We start from the raw sequence: 22,271 nt of genomic DNA, 5'->3' as shown, positions 1-22,271 counted from the left end.
GTGAATGTGCATAGTCAAATGCATTCACAAAGAGATAATCAGAAATTGGAACTCATGTTTAAAAGAGAAACGGAACATATAAGTTTTAAAATTTGCAGCCTGACCATGTGGTAAAAAAGAAAAACCCATTTTCTGGGGAGAAATTGAAAGCAGCTGCAAAAATTTCCATAAGTAATGAGGAGCTGAATGTTAATACCAAAGATAATGGGGAAAATGTCTACAGGGCATTTCAGAGATCTTCATGGCAGCCTCTCATCACAGGTCTGAAGGCCTAGAAAGGAAAAATGGTTTCATGGGCCGAGCCCCTGGCTCTGCTGCTCTGTGCAGCCTTGGGACATGGCACCCTGTGTCCCAGCTGTTCCAGCTCTAGCCATGGCTAAAAGGGGCTAAGGTACATCTTGGGCCTTTGCTTCATAGGGTACAAGCCCCAAACCTTGGTGGCTTCCACCTGGTATTTGGCCTGTAGGTACACAGAAGACAAGAGTTGAGCTTTGGGAGCCTCTGACTAGATTTCAGAGGATGTAAGGAAACACATGGCTGTCCAGGCAGAAGTCTGCTCAGGGGTGGAACCTTCATGGAGAACCTCTACTAGGGCAATGCAGAGGAGAAATGTGGGATTGGAGCCCCCAGACAAAGTCCTCACTGGGTAGTGGAGCTGTGAGAAGAGGGCCACCTTTCTCTAGAACCCAGAATGGTAGATCCACTGACAACTTGCACCGTGCACCTGGAAAAGCCACAGGCACTCAACACCAGCCTGCGAAAGTAGCTGTGGGGGCTGTACCCTGCAGAGCCACAGAGGTGGAGCTGTCCAAGGCCTTGGGAGCCTGCCCCTTGCATCACTGTGCCCTGGATGTGAGACATGGAGTCAAAGGAGATCATTTTGAACTTTTAAGATTTAATGACTGCCCCACTGGGCTTTGGACTTGCATGGGGCCTGTAACCTCTTTGTTTTGGCTAATTTCTCCCATTTGGAATGGGTGTATTTATGCAATGCCTGTACTGCCATGTATCTAGGAAGTAACTAACTTGTTTTTGATTTTACAGGCTCATAGAAAGGACTTGCTTTGTCCCAAATAAGACTTTGGAATCGGACTTTTGAGTTAATGCTGAAATTAGTTTAGACTTGTAGGACTGTTGGGAAGCCATGATTGTGTTTTAAAATGTGAGAAGGACATGACATTTGGGAGGGGCCGGGGTGAAATGATATGTTTTGGCTTTGTGTCCCCACCCAAACCCCATCTCAAATTGTAATCATCATGAGAGGGAGGGACCTGGTGGGAGGTGATTGGATCACAGGGTGCTTCCTCCATGCTGTTCTCAGGATAATGAGTTCTCACAAGATCTGATGGCTTTAAAGTTTTTGGCAGTCCCCTACTCCTCCTGCCACTATGTAAGACATGCCTTGACTGCCCCAGTCAAACACCCTACTTTGTACCATCCCCAGAGCGGGTCATACCCTGTTGAAGTCGCTCTTCAAAGTTCTTTCAACTTTCCCTTATGGTACTTGTTGACTGTCGGTCTCATGCCAGTATTTAGCCATAGATGGAGTTTACCACCCACTTTCCTCTGCATTCCCAAGCAGCCCAACTCTGGGAAGACCTGGGCCTGGCACACTGGGGACCACTACCAGCCTCACACTGTCCATGGGCTGGGCCTCAATCAGAAGGACTTGGGCCCCCCATGAGCATCACCGGGGAGTGGGTCTTCAATATGCCAGATTTCCCACACCCCACTGTGGGTCAGGGATTCAACTCTGGGCTCTTCCCTGTTCACTTGCTGTTACTGAGGGAGTGCAGGTTAATTTCTTTTCCTCCACTGACTAATATGCTTAAATTCAGTAGGTTGCCATGTCTGATCTGGTTATGTTCAGAAGGACTTGCCTCCCCACCTTCGCCTTCCACCATGATTGTAAGTTTCCTGAGGCCTCCCAAGCCATGTGGAATTGTGAGAAAATTAATCCTCTTTTCTTTGTAAATTACCCAGTCTCAGGGTAGTTCTTTAGAGCAGTGTGAAAACAGACTTACAGAATGTGTATGCAGCCACAGTGATGAACCAAACTTCAAGAAGTCAACCAAAGGTAGTGAGTGTTAGAGCTCATTGAGAGAAGAAGCTGAGAGTGGGATAACGCAGATCTTCAGTACTACAGGGAGATCACCAGATGAGGAGTGAAATCAACAACTCCTTAATTGCAAAGGCACGGTCTGAGTACACGGCAAAGCACTCGAGACTCCTTATAGCTGTTTGACAACACACTGTGGCAAAGGAAATTAAGATAAGTAAGGGGGAAAACCTGATAAATTGAAAGAAAAACCCACCTGTTGGGGTGAGATGAAAGAAATGAGATGGAGAATAGTGACCTGTTCTTGGTAAGATAAAAGAAACACACTACATCAATTCATAAGAAATCTTGTGACATGGGAACTTTCAATGTGACCAAAAAAGATATCTACTAGATAACAGCAGAATCTAACCCACAAAAGGGGTTTTTTTCTTTAATTTGCAAAGCCTATAAGGACAACTAATTAACACAGCTCACTCTTGCAGCCCTTCTGTTATACTTTATTTTTAAAAGAAATAACCAGCCGACTAAAAAATAGCTTTTCAAGCCTATTCTCTTCATCATTGACTGTGTTTCTGTGCCATCTATTCTATTCTTTGCAGCATCTAATGTTGTCTTGATTTCTGTTGGGCTTTTATTTCTCTCTCTCATTTCTTTTTGCGCTCTACCATTTCACTATTTATCTCTTTTTTCTGTTGTATCATTTTTTTTCTGATGGCTTTTTCATCTCTTCTCAATGCTCTTACATCAAAGGACTATATTTTCTTTTATTTTGCTAAATGGTCCGTCTCCTCCTACCTCACTTTTTTCCCAAAAGCCTTAACTCTAAGATGAATAGTAACTAGAAATGAACCAGCATGAAATGTATAAAACATGGAATGTACTACATATATATTTAATGGAATGTATTATATATTCCATATAAATACACATATATATTAAAGAAATATATATATAAAGAAGTACTTCAAGAAAAAAAAGACAGCCAAAAGCTATTCCAGAAAAACTACATTATAAAGCATATTTTTAAAAGGCAAATGAAGGTCAAGGAGAAAATAGCTTTTCCATACAATTAATAAAATAAAATAAATAGAAAAAATAAAACCATGATTTAAATGAAGGAAACATTAGAAATATCAAAAGACAACATAGACACTAGTGAAAATAAAGTCATAAATATGAAGAATCACATTGAGGAAACTGAGCGAAATGACATGAAAAAGAGAAAACACTGCACAAATAGCAGAGAGAAAATGAAAGAAAATGAAAGACAAAAGGGCTCCAAAATAGGAATAATTGGTATTGCTGAAAACGGAAACAAAAGAAATAAGACAAAAGTTTGCAAAGAAGGACAATAGAAAAAAACTTCTATAAAAGATTGAAGAGGCATATCGTGCCCCTCTGAAGTCGATATAAAACAATCAACTCCAAAATTTCAAAGATGAACTTAAAAGAGACTATAAGCACGCAGGCAAAAATCAACCAATCAATCAATCTATCAACTCACCTATGGGGTGGGATGTGCAAGGAACTACTCCATTTGCCACGCGAAATCTTTGTTGCCAGAAGACAGTAAAGCAAGTCTACTAAGTCCAAGAGGTAAAAGGGTAGATACTTATTCCCAGCCAACCTATTTTTTATAAACAAAGGCAAATAACGTAAATTACTAAACATAAGGAGACTAAAAAATAATTGAAGAAATATTAATTAAAGGATTGGTGGAATAAATTGATTACACTCACATATAAAAGCTGCCAGGCACGGTGGCTCACACCTGTAATCCCAGCACTCTGGGAGGCCAAGGAGGGCAGATCACTTGAGCCCATGAGTTCAAGACCAGCCTGGACAACATGGCAAAGCCCCGTCTCTACAAAAAATACAAAAATTAGCCAGGTGTGCTAGCAGGCACCTGTAGTCCCAGCTACTGAGGAGCTGAGGTGGGAGGATCACTTGAGCCTAGGAGGTTGAGGCTGCAGTGAGCTATGATCATGCCACTGCACTCCAGCCTGGACTACAGAGTGAGACTCTGTTTCATATTTTTTAAAAATTTGTTAAATAATAAAAATATAAATAATAAAAATTATGAGTATATTTTTCAAAAATTAAGAAATATTGAGAGAATGAAAGAAACAGTTTGGTATAAGAATGTAAGCACATTGAATTTTTTAATTTTGTAAGGCATATTATTACTGGATTGTTCAAATCAAGCAATGGAGATAGTTTAGGATATAAAGGGGAACACTTAAAGATACACGAATAATATAACCAGGCAAATTAAAATAATAGCATATCCTGCTATTCTATGAGACGGTATGTTGTAATGACTTTAAATCTCCATAAATCATTCTATAAATTGTGATACCAGAAAAGAAAACAGTTCCAGGCTATTTTTTACCTAAAAAAACTAAATTTTAAGAATTAGGTCAAAAAATAAAAATGCAAACATAAATGACTAGCTTAATCATATATTAAAATATACGATAAAGCTATGGTAATTTTAAAAGCTGAATAAACAAGTTGACTGAACAGAATAAATTCCAATAGTATGTATACAATTGGACTTTATTATATGATAAAAGCTATTTTTCTGAAGCAGTGTCGAGAGATCTGTTGGTCAATAGGAGTGTTGGAGAAAACTAGCTGCAATCTGGAAATGCATCAACGTAGACCCCTATCTCAATCTTACCAAAATAAATTCCAAATAAAACAAAAGTTTTAAAAAGCTATAAACATACATACCCTTTAATCCAACTATTCTAATTCTAGGAATTCCGGAAATTTTTCCAATTTATATATTTTAACTAATATATGCATGACTATGGAACAATTTATAGGATCCATTTTTAAATTAAAAAACAAGGTACAAAATAGTACATCCAGTATGTTTGTACTTATGTAATCCTACATTATATGATATATATTTGGGTATATGTGTAAAGTTCACATAAGCATAGAACGTTTCTAGAAAGGATACGCATAAAATTGAACAATAGTTGCCTCTGGGAAAGAGAGACTAGTTAACTACATTTCTGGCATCAGAAAGAGACTTTCCTTCATTGTATAATCATATGTACCATTTGGATTTCTATCGTTGGCATACATTGTTTTTTGGGTTAATAAAATGATATCTAAACGGCCCGGGTAGCAGAGACAGCCAGAGAAGCTAGGTGCTGAACCGTGCTTCCTGGGACCCTGGGAACCCAGGAACAATGAACTTACTCTACAAGTTACAGGCAACGTTGATGCAAGTTATAACTTGCTTGATTAATTGAAAGCGCTAACTTAAAAGATGCATGGAGTCAGAGTGATATTACACTGTGGTGGTGTAACAGCTATTCAAAGAGTTAATTCTTAGTCATTGACCTTACATGATCTCAGCACTAGGTTGTAAAGACAGGATTACATCCATGGCTTATATTCTAAAATCTATAATACAGTTTAGGAAAATTATGGAACTTTCCTTCGGTTCCAGATGAAATCTGGCCTCCTTTACCTGAGGGCAGATTCTTTGATTTCAAGGCACAATTAAAATAAACTGTGAAAAATGTCTGGTGATGTCTGAAGCCTCCAATACAAGGGTCACAGTCAAAAACAATTTTTTTTGTGGCCAAGTATAATATGAAAATTTTTTTTCCTAATGAATTTGCAGACACTTCATGGAAATAGAGCTCTAGTTACAAGGCAGAGCTTTATCGTATTCTTTGTGATAACTCCTTAAGTTTCAGCACTCCCAAATTGGACTTGGAGCCATGTTTTCGCAAGAACTTTATTTAAGCCAAAAAGAAATTGAATGTTGTTCACATGAGAATGACATATCCATTCCCTTATGCATTTTTGTGTGTCCAGAAAAAGGCTCCATATTCGATAGTCTGAAAGCATTTTGCGGCTGAAGAAAAGGGCATGTTTTTAGGGCAGATGATGATGGTGCTTTCTACTTGGTGAAAGGTAAATAAAGAGGAGTTCAAGGTCTCACTGCAATTTAGATGTAGTTTACTCATCAAGAAAGCTCTTAAAAACCACTCACAAGTTAACCACCTGTCATTTCCTAACTAGACTACAGGTTTCATTTACTATCCTTACAAAACAGGAGGAAGAGCTAGCTTCAGAAACACATTTAGTGTAGATATTCCAGGCGTTACAAGCTATAAAATCAACAGAAATTTAAAAGAATTTCACTAAATAGTGTTAAGTCCACTATTTATATAATGTTAGTTAAAATGTATGTTTATAGTAAATATTTTAATTACAAAATAGAGAATATAAGTATATTATAATTGTAAGGGGACTGATTCATGTAATGTATTAGAGTCCAATAAGTATTTGACTTTTTATTTGCCCATCTTAACCTTATTAGTGACGCAAAATCATGTTTCCAGTTTAACAGACTTCTGTCAACCAATACTTTTCTTTCTCCCTTTTTCTGACAAAGTCCCATTTTATCTGCACCCTATATACATTGAAAAATTATTTTTCATTAGGCTTCAATCATAAAACCAATCCACAAACAATAATTTATTGTTTATCTGTAAAGCACTAAGCTAGGCTCTTTGAGATGCCAACATATTTTTGAATAACAAGGCCTCTGATGGAAGGATGTTAGAAAAAATCCATCTCAGCCTTGTTAGTCAGTCCTTGTTATCTGGGCATTTAAGCCTCCCAGCCGATTCTAGGTGGCATAGGTAAGCAAGAGTCTTTATAAAAGAAATGCAACCACTTAAATTTCCTTACATAAAATTTGATCCCACACAAACATTTCCCTCCACTTACCACTAATATCTATCTCATATCATAGTTATGAGAAGTAACATGTATTTTAGACTTCAGCCCACCTCCTATTTTTGCTCAGCTCACAAACTAAGAATGACACTTAACATTTCTAAATGGTTGAAAAAATCGAGGGAATTTTATGACACATACAAATTATATGAAATTCAAATTTTAGTGTCCATAAATAAAATTTTATTGGAACACAGCCATGTTCATTCATTCACATATTGACTATGGCTGCTTTCATGCTACAAAGGCAGAGTTGAATAATTGTGACAGTAACCATATGTGGTGCTTTCATTGTTTTTCACTGCTATTCAACATGCTACAAATCTCAGTGATGGCTATAAAACTCAACAGCATTTCAAGTGTCATATATATTGTCATACGGACATTTTATTATTTTTTATTACCAGTGCATATACATCATATCAAAAAAAGTTTTAAGAAGTGGACTTTGAGTGTTGCACTTTTAAGGCACAGTGGAGTGTGAATTGTTGTACAACTATATGGCAAAGCATTGTGTTTATTATGCAATGACACTTTCACTGTGCTAAAAAAATATATTTCCAGACTAAGCACTCATCACAATATTCCCAACCCACAGGAAATCAACAGTTAGAACAACTAGAAAACTTAAAATGTAATATCTTATCACAGCATAATCTACTAATTTAAAAAATTAGAATACGGGTGTAACCAAAGTAACTTTCTGAGTGGCTCATTTGTTAGCCAAGCAAAGACAGCTATATACTGATGGTGAGTTAATTTAATTGTGTTTGATTGTAGCAACCAGAAAGTGGGCCCAGAGAAAAACTTCTTTATGACTACTAGCTTTTCAGCAATAATACTTGCTTGGAGAGGCGAGGACACTGTGGCAACACCAACAGTTAATTAAAAAACAAGGCAAATGATTTCAAGTAGCTTTCCTTGGCTTTTGGTGAGACAACAAATGTTACCAACACTGCCCCACTGTATACTTGAGAAGTCAATGCTGAGTTTGAAGTGACTCAAGAACTAGCCTTTATGAATAGTCCGCATATAACAACTACAGGAAAAAATATTTCAAAGAAGTCGAGAAAACACCAATTTAATACAACCTGAAGTAGAATCTGCTAAGATGTGTGGCAATTCATGGTGGTAAAAATGTGTGAAGTGGCAAAAAAAAAAAAAAAAAAAAAAAGATAAAGAAGAAAAACTGCACAACTGAATAAATTGCTCAATGGCTATATGCTGCATTATTCATCAGCAGGTATTTGTGGGAAATATTTGAATGTCATCGAACTAGTAAAGTCAATGGTAAATTTTATTCACTTGTGATCTTAATCATCACCGGTTCCATTTAGTTTTGTCAGAAATAGAAGTTGACTATTCTGACTTGCCCAATTACATAGCAGTTTGATGGCAGCAGTAAAATTTTTTGGCTTTGTTAGACACAGGATCTCACTCTGCCACCCAGGCTGGAGTGCAGCAGCATAATCATGGCTCGCTGCAGCCTCGACTCCTGGGCTCAGGACATCCTCCCACCTCAGCCTCCTGGGTAGCTGGGACTATGGGTGCATGCCACCATGCCTCACTAATTTTTTGTAGAGACGGGGTTTTGCCATGTTGCCCAGGTTGGAACGGTAGTTTTATTGTAATTTTTTGAGCTCAGAACCAAGACTGAAATTGTTATGAATGAGGAGAATCACCCTGAAACTACTTTCAAACACTGAAAAGCTTCGGAAATTAGCTTTTGCTGTAAACTTAATAATGCTTTTTAACAAATTCAACCTACAATTATGAGGCAAAACAGCACTTATATGTGAAACATACTGTGACAAGCTCATTTTGATAGCAACTAATGTTGTTTAAATCACAAGTAATATCAAGCTGGCTTTATATACTTCCCATGCTGTCAAGATAAGAAGCAAGATCTCCATTCCTGCACAAACTTGTAGTGAACATATTTTCCAAGTTCCACTATAGTTCAAGCTGCATTACTGAACCTTAAGGCAAGTGCAAAGGAAATTTTTCTATTTAAATATTCATTTAAATATACAATTGAGCATCCACCTAACCTTCAATAGGAAGTGATTAATATGCAATGTAATGACAGCTAAAAGGCAAACGGCAATAGCAGAATAGAATTCTATAAATACCTTCCAAATGATGAATATGATCAATTAAAATTAAACAATCACAACTGATAACAGTACATGGATGTATCTATTTGAGTGAGATGTTTTCAAAGATGAAATACAAAAATATCACATTATAGGCCAGCATTAACAAATGAATGCTTGCAATCAATTTTGAACCCCAACTTAGTGAGAGATTATCCCCTCAAAATCACTCGATTCTTATCATTAGTAGCCCTGTATCACAAAAAAACACATTCAAGTATTAATATATTTTGAATTTTATCAATAAAATATATGTGAAAAGTTTTCTTTCTCATTACTTAAATATATAAAAGCCTCAATTTTGCCTTTTGGCTCACAAAGCCTAAACTTTACCAAAAAAGATTCCAACCCCTAGTCTGGAGAAGTGCCAGAGTGTCTGTCCATTTAAGTGAAATCAAAGTATAAATATCCCAATAAACAATTGGCTTAACAAAACCATTTTTATATCCCAGTAATATTACCTGATCATTCTTCTATATATACTTTATTTGGTTATGATCCATGTAGTGTTATGAACAAGCAAATGTCCTAAGAAAATAATTTATGTGGGTCTGTATTAGAACCGGGCAGAGAAGAAATTAGTTATCCTGAATATCAGCAAATCTTTATAATTCTATTTGCACTCTAGTAGAAAAAAAAGTTTTTAACTATTCTCAACCTGTTCCATCACCATTGTGTCTCCTCAAAGTCAAACCATGACTCAGGCTCAGCCACTGGGAGAACAATATTCCCTTGTCCATAGTAATTGGCTCAGCGGTGGGCACATCAACCAATAAGGGAATGTCAGTCTTAGGCTTCTGTTGGAACTATTGAGAAAAATGGCCCTTTGTTTTTGCTGAGACTACTAAGATGGTAGGGTAGAAGTCTCAAGCTGCCGGATGGCCACTTTACCATGACACATGGAAAGTCTTCCTGACAGTGAGAACAGCAGGGTAGGAAAGCAAAACCAAAAGATATGGAGAAGATTCCTGTCTTAACTCCAGGATTAAGCACGTCTGAAGGCAGTCTTACCACTGGACTTTTCAGTTAAATGAGATAATGTACACTCTTACTGCTCAAGCCAGGTTAAATTTCTGTCACTTTCAATTCAAAGAGTTCTGACTAATGCAACGATACATTCATTCAGACAGAAATCCCAATCTTAAGTTGAATTTTTCTAAATAGAGCTTTTAACAGTTTTGTGTCATCTCCAGATCTTTCTCCTGCTTCTGAAGGTCTCTGCTGCTTAATGGACACAATATTCATAGGCTGAGAGACGGCTGCTTTGCCTTATCTTACCTGTAGCATCCCTCAGCAAGTAGCGTATCATTAATGCCATTTTGTAAAATCCCTTAAAGCACCTAGCACAATGATGAACTATGAGATACTGTTAGAAATATGGGCTCCCCATCTACAATGATTTTAAAGTCATTCACTTAAAACTGGAATAATGCTTAATTTCTGTGAACATAATAGTATGATTCTATTCTCAAAAAGGAAAAATTATTCTATTTCCCTTAATTTATCAGAAGATGTATTTAATTATTGCTCTATTAAACAGTTCAGAGAAGTATACTTTTTTTAATATTAAAGAAAGCTTAGATCCTTCTTAGTGTGTGCTCTTTACCACTGGATTTCAAGAAAGCAAAACAAAACATAAACAAAGTAACAAAAGCATATTTAGCTCTGGTTCTCATATGTAACAGACTAAATAAACCAAATTTTTAAAATTCCTGTCTTAAATTAGGGAGTGACATTATTTTACCCATCTTTAGAGGAAATGGGAAAGAGCAAGTTTAAAAAAACTACTTTTATTTTTTTTATTTCTTTTTCAGTTACATACTTTTAAACAGGGATGTGTTTCATTATTCAGACATTCAGGCAATGTTGACTTCATTAGTGTTGACAGAAAATAAGCATAAAAATGCAAAACATTGTTGGCTTAACCTGAACATACCTGCATTACCTATTATTGACCAGTTTGTGTTGCCAAAAGACTTATTCCTTGGCATTAAAATGGAGCACTTAAAAATATTGCTAAAAAGCAAATGCCTACACACTGGTCTTTGCAGCAAATAAGGGTATTTATACTTTTAAAATATTTTAAGTCCATAATTGGATTAATATACACACCTTCTTATGTATAAGGAGTTCAGATCATATAAACACTGTACAATCCAAAAAACCCTACTGAGAATAAAACTAAATAGGTTTATGATAAGAAATACAGATATTCGCATGTATTTACAAATATCATAGACACACAAATTTGGTCAAATACTGTAAAGAAAGAAGAAGTGGTTTCACATTATAATGGCCAAAACGTTCATCTACCTTGCTCAAAGCAAATAAAAATATAAACTCAGTATGTAACTCCTGCAGTTTAAGACATCATGACGGTATACAGATAGATAGAAACTGTTGACCAAATTATACAGCAAATGTTTTGTAGGTTAAGTGTAGGTCTTTAAAATAAAAAAAAAGGATCATTCATAGGATTCATAGCAACAATGATAAACAATGTCCTGATTTGTGGTGTTCATGTGGGTGCCTAATTCATCAAAAAAAAAAACGCATTAAACTTTTGGCTAACAAGAAAAATAAATTACAAAGTACAATTAAATCCCAGTAAATGCAATAATGAAGTAAAAAAATGTAGATTTACTTTAATATACATCTTAAATGTTACCTTGAGACAATAAAAATAAATAAGCATGCCTGGAGGCACACACTTAAAGACAACGAAGAGACTGCATGGAAGGAATAAGTAACAATTTTATAAATGAAAGATAAATATGAGATTTGTTCAAAATAATCATCTTTTTAGCCAGTCTTTGTTTTAACCCTTCTTCAAAATTCTGGCTAGTAGAATGTGACAAAACTAGATGTGTGTCTTTATGGCTTAAAACAAAGCATACTTGAAAAGTGGAATGGGCTTCCTTTTTTACAGAATTTTTTTTTTTTTTTTTTGTTCATATGCAGGCACTTCAAAAGACTATGGAGGCAAAGCACCTGACCCATCCTTTCCAAAATATTTTTCAATCATCAAAATTATGCTAAAGAGTAGGAAAATTCCAGAGAATCAGCAAAGTTGAATACAAGAGACTAATGTGCACAGAGGGCATAGAGTGACCCACTTTTTATTGCTGGGGGTCTTTTTTTTATCAAAGAGCAAAATAATTACACAGACACCATTGCATGGCACATCCAAAGTTTTCTGCTTAAGGGAGACTGTAATCATTCAGCAGTAAGTTTCAGTGAGATTTCTTTAGGCTTCCACCTTATACTAATTGCAACAAGGTTCACATTTACTACCTCTCCTTAGTGTATTTCTTTATAACTCCAACATATATCACTTTTTAAAGTATTCATTTCTTGCTGTCTAACATACATTATTATTTGGAAGCATAAAGTTACATTGTACAAATATTTTGCATTTTTAAAAATAAGCGCTTTTGCCACTTCTGCAAACAGTACTTCACATAGTGATGCAACAAAAGCGGAGCACATATTTACCACACTCTTTAAGATTCATTTTACCACCACCATCTGCCGAACCCATATTGCTTTTTCCTCAGTACCTCTGGGCAGTGACTGTACCATGATTTCACAGAGAGAATGTTAATATGACTTATGAATAACAGTACCATCAGTAATACTGAAATCAATGCAGATGTCACAAAATATGAACTTCTCAAGGAATAACTTCTTTTAAATATTTGGGCAACTCTGTTTTCTCTGTTGTATTATCCACTGGGAAAAGAAAATTCCTGTTTGATTATGCTCTTACAGAAGTTATAAAAAACCAGATTAGGTATTTAACTGGTTGACACTTAAGATACTGTACTGCTTTCTACAACAGAAGAACTTCTGGAAAATGTTCTATAGAACTATACTCATCAATACCACCTCATTGGTCTATTCCATTCACTGATGGGCAAAGCACTCATGTTTTGACAAAACTTTAAAGCTTCCATAAAAGTCAAATTAGAAAAAAAAAAAAAGAATGTAAGACAACCACAAAATGAAGTATGAAAGTATGACATTTTTGTTTCTAAGAGTGAGTCCTTGAAAATATATGTGGTCGCTACAGAGGTGATTTTAATCACAAGACAGCAGATGAACATGTAAGTAACTCCCCAGGATCTGTCTGTGTCCAGAGTCATTTGTGGCGCTGTATGGTTTTCCTTTTCCTTCGTTTGAAAAAACAGCAGCACCTGCAGATGAGGGAAACATTCTTTATTTTAAAAGCACTAAAATGTCACAAAGTTGACTGTATCACTTTAACTTAAATGATCATAAAAAGCAACAGGCTAGTGCAAGATAAACAGTGATTACACCAATGAAGCATACGTATTAGTGAAAATATGGCAGAGCTATTACTATTATGTTTCATTCGCATGCCTTTTAAGAATAGCAAGACATTCTGTGCAACATAAAAAGGAGCCATTAAATTCAAAAGGTTTTTCACTGAGATTAATTAAGAATTTCATTCTATGCATTCTCACCCTTTCTCCTTGATATTTATATGTGATTGTTGAAGCCATTAGGAAGGCAAGAATGATCGTAACATTGGGGAGCTTAACCTCACCAATAATCAGTTTAGACTCCAAAAATAAAAAGACACTCCAATATACACTAGTCAACAACATTTTCCATCATATTAAAAAAGTGAAAGACAGAAAATACATTATATAGAATGTCAAGACTGGCAATTTTGCACTCTTTAAGGGTTAAAGAAAGTCAAGCTTATTGAAAGTTTAGTTAAGATAAAAACTATGCTTAATATTTAAAGTAGCACAATTGAGGTGATTCCATTTTACAAGTCAAAACTGTATATGCAATATAATCCTGACTTTTATTTCTAGGTGAAAAAAAATCTTGGCTGGGCACAGTGGCTCATGCCTGTAATCCCAGCACTTTGGGAGGCCGAGGCAGGAGGACTGCTTGAGCTCAGGTAAGAATTCAAGACCAACCTGGACAATACAGCAAGACCCCATCTCTAAATACCTCTCTCTCTCTAACTATATATACACATACACAAATATCTCTAAACATATATATATATATACACACATACATATATAAATGTACACACATATATTATACATACGTACATACATACATACACACACACACACACACACACGCACACACTGGACATGGTGGCACCCGCCTGTTACCCCATCTCCTTGAGAGGCTGAGGCAGGAGGAATGTTAGATCTATGATTGTGCCACTGAACCCTAGTCTGTGTGACAGGGCAAGACCCTGTCTCTAAAAGAGGAGATGAACACATCAAGGCTGCTGTGGGAAAATGCTGTGGTCTGGTATGAACTGAAAAATTAGAATCACTGATCTGCTTCCACCAGAAAAAAATTAAATACATATCTATCTTAAAAGCCTCACAATCCTTCAAATATAGGTATGAAGGTACGGCATTTTCCCCTTCCAGATATAAAAGAGTCAGTCTATTAGAATATACAACATGACAGACACTACATATAGTTAGGCACCTTTTCTTTTAACCTTTGAACAGTCACCCCCTTCCTAAGGTTGAGTTTACTTTTGGCACAGGCAAGAATGGTTGGGTATCCCTGGTTTCCACTGAAGTCCTCTGTGGGTATGTAGGCATGTTTATAAATCATATTTTGTAATAAAAGCAAAGTATATCTATATACATGATGATTTCATCACCGAGAGCTGCCAATTCAGACTGTGTATAATATGACCTTATAAAGATGTTTCTATAATTCTTACCAATCTATATTCATAAAAGAATAGTTTTGGCCAGGAGCGGTGGCTCACGCCTGTAATCCCAGCACTTCGGGAGGCCAAGGTGGGCAGATCACAAGGTCAGGAGTTCAAGACCAGCCTGACCAACATGGTGAAACCCTGTCTCTACTAAAAATACAAAAATTAGCCAGGCGTGGTGGCGGGTGCCTGTAATCCCAGCTACTCAGGAGGCTGAGGCAAGAGAATCACTTGAACCCAGGAGGCGGAGGTTGCAGTGAGCCAAGATCGCACCATCGCACTCCAGCCTGGGCGACAAAGTGAGACTCTGTTTCAAAAAAAAAAAAAAAAAATAGCTTCAGGTGTCCCACCCGGCAAAAGATTACAGAATATAAAATAACTACCAGGTATGTTTTACATACTTCTGTGAAATAAATGTAAACAGACATCTACACTGTCCAGTTAAATTACATAATCTCTCTACCCACATTATCTTTAATAAAAATTATTTTAAACTATTTATTGTGATTTCTGCCATAATTATGAAACCACCATGAGGGTATTGAAAACCAAATTACATAACTGCATTTTTTTTTTTTAAGTAAACCAAACAGTACACACTGACTAGACCATGGAATGTAAATAATTTAAAATTGTGGATCAGCTGATAAAGATTCAACTAGAAATATATGTAATGATGAATGTTTATCAACTTTACTCTCATGGAGGTGACTAGCAGAAAGGACTGAAATGGATTACCCAGTCAAGAGCTAGAGAAGAGCTGCCACAGTACAACAAGACTACACATGTAAGAGATTTGTTCTGGATTTTAAAAAATAAGTCAAATTTATTTTTAACTGTCAGCTACCTAATATTTCTCAAATCTCAATTACTTCCTAAAAGATAAACCTCCAAATGAACCTTTAAATTTAAGACTTAGAAAAGAGCAGAAAAATAACCAAATAGCAGAAAGCAAGACATAAAAATAGGTATTTAGAAGTGACAGACCAAATACTTAGAATATTAAATTTAAGAATATGGCCATATTTCAATGGAAATTTGTTGTTTGATATAAAATTCCTTTAATAATGTTCACTATTCTTAAACACCGTCTTTTCAAATTCCAAAGTAGATTCTTCCAAAATTTTCTAAAGTTGTATTAGCCCTTTGAAATGGGCAATTTAATGTAATACACATTTTGATGAACAAGACCAAGTCCCAAATTTTCTACACTTGTATCAGCAATTTACTTGGCTTAGTTTGTATTTCCAGTACTGAGAGTTCTGAGAGTTGAGTTCTTTACACTTAAGTAATCTTTCCTTCAACAGTGTTTTACTGAACTACGCCATTTATTTGAGAATAAATAAGATTTTCAAATAAATTCTAATGGCCCTTAAATTCAAACACAATCTAAAAAGGACATCTATTTTAAATAAATCCTACTAAATAAAGAACACATCCTTATAAAGATTTGCAAAAGTAAAGCTGGCATGCTATTAAAGTTACTACCACCAGAGGACAGCATTGCCTTATGTGATACAAATGCATCCAAATACAAATGCATTCAAATAGACGAAAGAGGTTCTCAAAATATGATATATTTATAGAAGTTAAGAAGTAAATTGATGTTTTAACCTTATGGCTTATTTCTTAAGATAAAAGTAATTACCGAAACAGCTTATTTATAGTCTTAGAGATTAAGAAATCAGGTCTCATCTCAATTGCTTCCTCTTCCCTAGCACTTAATCTGAAACAGCACTGCTCCCATGTAGTCACTTGATCACACTACTATTTTTCTGTAATAACTTACTCCTACTTTGAAATTATTTTATTTATTTATTATCTGTCTTTGCACTAGAATTTAAGCTTCATAAAGGATTGCTCACAGTTATAGCCCAGCAAACTGGCACAAAGTTAGTACTTATTTAATAGTGGTCCTCCCACTTCAGCCTCCTGAGTAGCTAGGACTATAGGCGCCGAGCTGGTAATTTTTTTTTTTCATTATTTTTAGTGGAGACGACATTTCACTATGTTACCCAGGCTGGTCTCAAACTCCTGAGCTCAAGCAATCCTTCCACCTCAGCCTCTCAAAATGTGAAGCTACATCTCTACTCTAAAATTCTTTGGGAATATATGTTAAGTCCTACTTATGATGAACTTTAGCAACAACCTTAGTTTCTTTAAATACAATTAGGCAACAAACAGGAGATCAAAACGGATCAAAGTCCTAAGACACACAAAGGCTTTCGCTATTGACACCGCACCACCATTTCTCCTTTGCTCATTGCCTTTTTCTTCATATATCTGTCATATACTTCCTTCTCTCAAATCCACCCAGAAACTGAAGCATGTTTCCCTATCTGGATATGATGTTCTTATTTATCCCTTCTAAGATGACTCATTGCTCATCCTTTGGTTGAGAGACTGTTGGTAGCTCCTAGAGCTACCCGCGTAGGACTCCAGAACCTAGCTTCTCCTGACCTGGGTTGATGAGTGTACAGAAAGTATGTTTTATGGCATCTAATCTTTAATTCTTTGACAAAGAATATTTCCCTTAAGGTTTAAACCTGAAGTGTAATTTCATATCTCTGGATCTCTTGATTTGAAGAAAAAACGAGGAATCATTTAGCTAAGCAAGAAGAGTTTAGATCAGAGAACAAGATCATCTACAAAATTACTCCAACCAAAAGCCTGCAGGCCCATCTTCATCTCCAATTTCTTCCTCCCTATCCACTTGCAATTAGTCCCTTAAGTCTGAAATGACTTTCAAAATTTTCCCATCTTCTCATGTTGGCTGAGTTCTGAACTTTTCAACTTGCCTCCACCACTGCTAAGCACCTTTTAAAGGACTTCCCAGTCTAGGTCTCTATTCTCTCCAATCTGCCATCCAAATTGCCCCCATCATAAATATGGCCATGCCCTTTTCCTCTTAAATCTCATCAACGATTCTTCATTGACTAAAGCATTAAGTTCACACAGCTCTTCAGAATTTTGTTCCTAACCTATTTCCACCCTCCTTTTAGTCTCATCCTCCATTAGGCTTCCTTCCCAGGTGGCCTATACTATGAATGGAAGGAATGGAAAAGTAAGAAAAAGCAAAAAATCTCCTTGTCATTCCCAGAACACACCACGTGGGATTTCTTACCTCTGTATCTTTGCACATGCTTTTCCTTCCACTTAAAATCCATTTGCTTTCTCTCAAAAGAGTTATACAGTCTCTGTCACTTTGTATTATAATTTTTATACCTCTCTCTTCCTCACTGATCTCTTGAGGAAGTATATTATTCTTTACTTACCTTTACAGTTCTAGAGACTATCAAAGTCCTGAACACTTAGTATTATAGAAACTAAACAAATGGTCCAATACCGTAATTTTAAAACATTTTTTAAGGAATAGTTTGTTTACTAGAGAATACTAACCCAAAATATAAATTAACCATCTAGTTTCATAAGAAAACTTAATTTATATTTTTAAACCATTTTCTGCAATCTGTTGAACCCCAGGAAGTGACATAAGCCTCAAAACTGCTGCCAAATTAATTTTCCTAAGGATCAACCTGATCATATCGTTTCTTGGCTTAAAATCACATTTCGACATTAAAAAAAAAAAAAAAAAAAATCACATTTCGTTTCTTGGCTTCCTTTCTTGTGCTCAGAAAGGTAATGTCCAAATTTGTTTACTGGCTACCAAGGCCCTTTGAGATTGGGAAATTAGCCTATCTCAGTTTTCATTAATGTGTTCATATATTCTCTGCCTGCATGAGTTACTCCTCGGACTGGTTCAATTCTTTCCTTGCTCCAACCTCTTCTCTCTGACTCCTTCTACCCATTTCCCTTGCCAAATCATTCTCATCTTTTGAGAACTAGTGTAAATGCATGAGGACTTCTCTGATCTTCCCAACTAGGAGGACATACTCCATTTTCTGAACTCCAATAAAAATTATCCCTCTCCTATAGTGCTAATCATGTAATACTTTGTATTAGACCAATGATCCTTAACCCTGGCTGCTCCTTAGAGTCACCTGAGAAGTTTTTTAAAAATACTGATAACCAGGCCCCACCATAGACCAACTAGTAAAATCAGAAACCTTGAAAATACAGCCTAAGTATTAGTACATTTTTAAAACTCCCTAGGTGACTATAATGTGAAATCAAGGTTGAGAACCATTATATAAAAGTTGTTAGTATACTTTCCAACCAACCTAATGGTACACAAACTTTGACATACCTTAATAATCATCGTATTACAAAACATATGATAATCTGTTCAGTAAATGTTGGAAGAAGGAAAGAGAAAGAATAAAGGATGGTTTCATACTACTTAAAAAGTAAATAATTAAACTAAATTATTTTGTTTTCCTAAATTCCTGGAAGGAATGAAGAAGGTGCTATCATTTGTATCACCTGTCTTAAAATTCTCAACCACAGTAAACAAGAAAGACAAAACCTCATTACTAATGAAGCTAATCAGCTTTTCCATCATTTTCCATATGGGAGAATAGAGTATTTTCCATCATTGGGAAATCAAGTATTTACCCCAATGAGGTACTACTCTCAGGAAACATGAGGATGCTAAAATGTGCATTATAGAATACATTCTACTTAATGGGGTGGGGTGAGAAGGACCTCTGCTAATTATAGGTAAGAAGAAAGATGAAAAAGAAATTCTGAAAGAAAATTCTAAGCAGGTCCCTAGTTACGTGTCAAATGGTGGCACAGAGAAGAGAAGTATAAGATGCAATTTAGAAAAGGAGCTGGGTATGATGGTATGCACCTATAGTCCACCTACTGGGGAGGCTGAGGCAGGAAAATCACTTGAGCCCAATAGTTCAGGGCCAGCCTTGGCAACATAGCAAGATTCCATCTCTTAAAAAAGAAAAAAAATCATGCTCAAATTTCTTAGTCACAGATTAAGAGGGTATGAGGAACACAATAATAAACTTGTAGAAATGTTAGAATAAATCTAAAGAAAAAGTCTTGTTTAAATAGAATGTTTAACCAGCAAAAAGGCAGGAAAGTTCTGAGGATTTCTGTAACCTACCTAACCCACGTGAAGTAAGGCTTCACTGATATCATGAGTTGCTATACTTTTTTTAAAACAACCATTTTATTAAAATATTTTTCACGTTATAAAATTTATCCTTTCAAAGTATATAATTCAGTGTCTTTTAGTATTCAGAATTGAGCGGCTATCACCACTATCTAATTTCAGAACATTTCCATCACTCCATAAAGAAATCCCATCCTCCTCTTCCCTGCCCTGGGCAATCACTAATCTTTTGGTGTCTATATATTTGCCTATTCTGAACATTTCATTTAAATGGAATCACATAACATGTGGCCTTTTGTGTTTGGCTTCTTTCATTTAGCACAATGTTTTCAATTTCATTTCTTTATATTGTCAAATGGCAGTCCATTGTATGGGTATACCACATTGTTAATTATTTAGTAATGATTTATTAGGACATATAGCCACTAGGAATTTGAGGATGAAAAAATACTCGTTTTCAAGAAATTCAGTAAGTTTCAAGAAGTGGGAAGTACATAAAGAGGATAACATAGCTAAGGCAGATTTAAGGAACCAATGCTATATAAAGTTCAGAATGGAAAACGGAGCTGCAAAAATAGACAGGGGCCAGAGTATGACAGGCATGAGAAGCCTTGGTGCCATGCCAAGAAATCTGGACATGATGTGGCAGGCAATGGATAACCCTTTCTATAGCAATAGCCTTCCCACCACTTCCTTCTTTCACATCCTCCAGTGTCTGCAGATAGGGACCCAAACACACACCCACACTTATCCCAACTAAATAAATTACTATGCCATTCTTCAGAGCCACCTCCATCAAGTATTCTCTGATCATCCAGGTCAGGAAGTAATCTTTATCTTTACAAACTCTAACCATTTTTTAAAGTACCTTTTTTATCGTATTAATCATATACTGACATATACTAGTACAACTGCAATCTTCCTGCTGGCTTGTAATCTACTTAAGAACAAGGACAGCATCAGGAATGTCGGAAACCTCAGCAGTGTAACTGCTGAATGAATAAATGGATAAATGTAATAGATTTTATTAAAAGCAAGTCTCCAGGAGGATGTAAACACAGAACAGCCAGTTTCAGTGAAGAGTGTGGGTATGGAAGTAAAACTATAGGACACAGATAAAAGAGGCACAAGCCCAAGAACAGAGATGAGAAACATCACTGGCAGCTGGAAGAGAAGAAATAAATAGGGGTGATAATAGCTATTGAGTGCCTGCCATGTGCCAGACAAAATACCAGGGCTTTAGCACATTTAATTTTCTCAACCTATTAAGTAGGTAATATTAGCTTCATTTTACAGAAAAAGAAACAAGCTTTCTTGAAGGTAACAAATAAGTGGCAGAAACAGGATTCTACAACTTATGTCTAACTGCAAAGGACATGTGCAGTTGAATCTGCCACACCACCACCCTACTTTCCTGTCTTAGGATTGTACCTAAAATTCACAAACATAAGCTGTTGTTTTTATACTTGATTTAAAAACACACAAGTAAGACTCTACTTTCAGGGATTTATTTCTGCAGTTCATAAAAATACACAAGTATATAGCTAATTATATCCTGACATACACTAGTCTTAGTCACACTGTCAATAAATTCTATAGTCAAAAGTGATTAAAATGGATTCTTAATCACTGCTCTTTAACAAAAAAAATCCACAAAAGTTTCCTAATTTTGCAGCCAACAAATAAGCATTAGTTTGAAAATTATATAAGGTGCCTTTAGATATGAGTAAAATATTTCAAAATTTACTAAACTAAGCAACTTCCTTAATTCACTCCCAGTCTGACTCAAAATTTGTCCTGAAACTGAGAGAAGCATTTTAAGCACAGTATTACAACTAAAGGCAAATGTCAGAAAATAATTTAAATCTAAAATTATTTCTATTAATATTACTTTCCATAATATCTGCAATTATTAGTAACTAGGTGAGGATTTTTAAAATGGCTTTCTCACTACAAGGTTATCATGAAATTTACCAATATTGTATTCAAGGGCAATGATAATTGGTTAGTAAATGAAATACTGTTTTAGTGATACTACTGTGGGGGATGAGATCTGCTACATGTATTTAACAATTGCAAACAGAAAAAAGAAAGCTTAATGCAAAAATCTATCTTTCTATTTAAATAGCAAATAAAAACTACTATAAAACAAACGCACAAGCACAAGCAGGGTTGGTGTATCATCTATGCAATTAACAAGTGGCCCCAAATCTATGTCACTTAAAGTAAAAAAGTTGCAGCAGGCAAAAGAGCTCCTCAAACAATTATTTCTCGCTTTTCAGAGCTGTCTTAATGATATCAAATACTTTTGAATAACTTTTACCAATTATAATTGCTGTGTTGAGAGTTTTGTTTTCAAACGACATAAAATGATGCTAAATCTTTGAAATTACAGTCAGTGGAGCTATTTCTGCCTGCCTACACTTGAGACTCACCACATGTTCAACACTTTCTGGCAGCTATACACACACACACAGAAAAAAAATACAAGGAAAAAAAAGAGAGAGAGAGAGAATCAGA

General features: G+C 35.7%; 1 protein-coding gene across 12 annotated transcripts in view; it reads right to left on the bottom strand.

Annotated features, from left to right (window-relative positions):
• Window positions 1-10,765: 10,765 nt before the first annotated feature.
• Window positions 10,766-22,271, bottom strand: part of CSNK1G3 (casein kinase 1 gamma 3) — a 106,126-nt gene continuing 94,620 nt past the window's right edge. For 6 of the 12 annotated variants that reach the window (XM_055298986.2, XM_055298987.2, XM_055298980.2 and 3 more), the window contains 2 exons: window positions 22,187-22,210; window positions 10,766-13,187 (listed from right to left, as the gene is read on the bottom strand). In XM_055298986.2, the coding sequence (XP_055154961.1) occupies window positions 13,133-13,187; window positions 22,187-22,210 (79 nt within the window). In that variant the 3' untranslated portion in view covers window positions 10,766-13,132. The remainder of the gene's footprint in view (window positions 13,188-22,186; window positions 22,211-22,271) is intronic. The other 6 variants (XM_055298988.2, XM_055298984.2, XM_055298985.2 and 3 more) reach the window with 2 other exon arrangements.

The sequence above is a fragment of the Symphalangus syndactylus genome, chromosome 11, assembly GCF_028878055.3.
Source record: "Symphalangus syndactylus isolate Jambi chromosome 11, NHGRI_mSymSyn1-v2.1_pri, whole genome shotgun sequence".
Taxonomy (NCBI): Eukaryota; Metazoa; Chordata; class Mammalia; order Primates; family Hylobatidae; genus Symphalangus; species Symphalangus syndactylus.
Note: the sequence above shows the minus strand (reverse complement) of the source record. Positions and strands in the feature narration are given on the sequence as shown.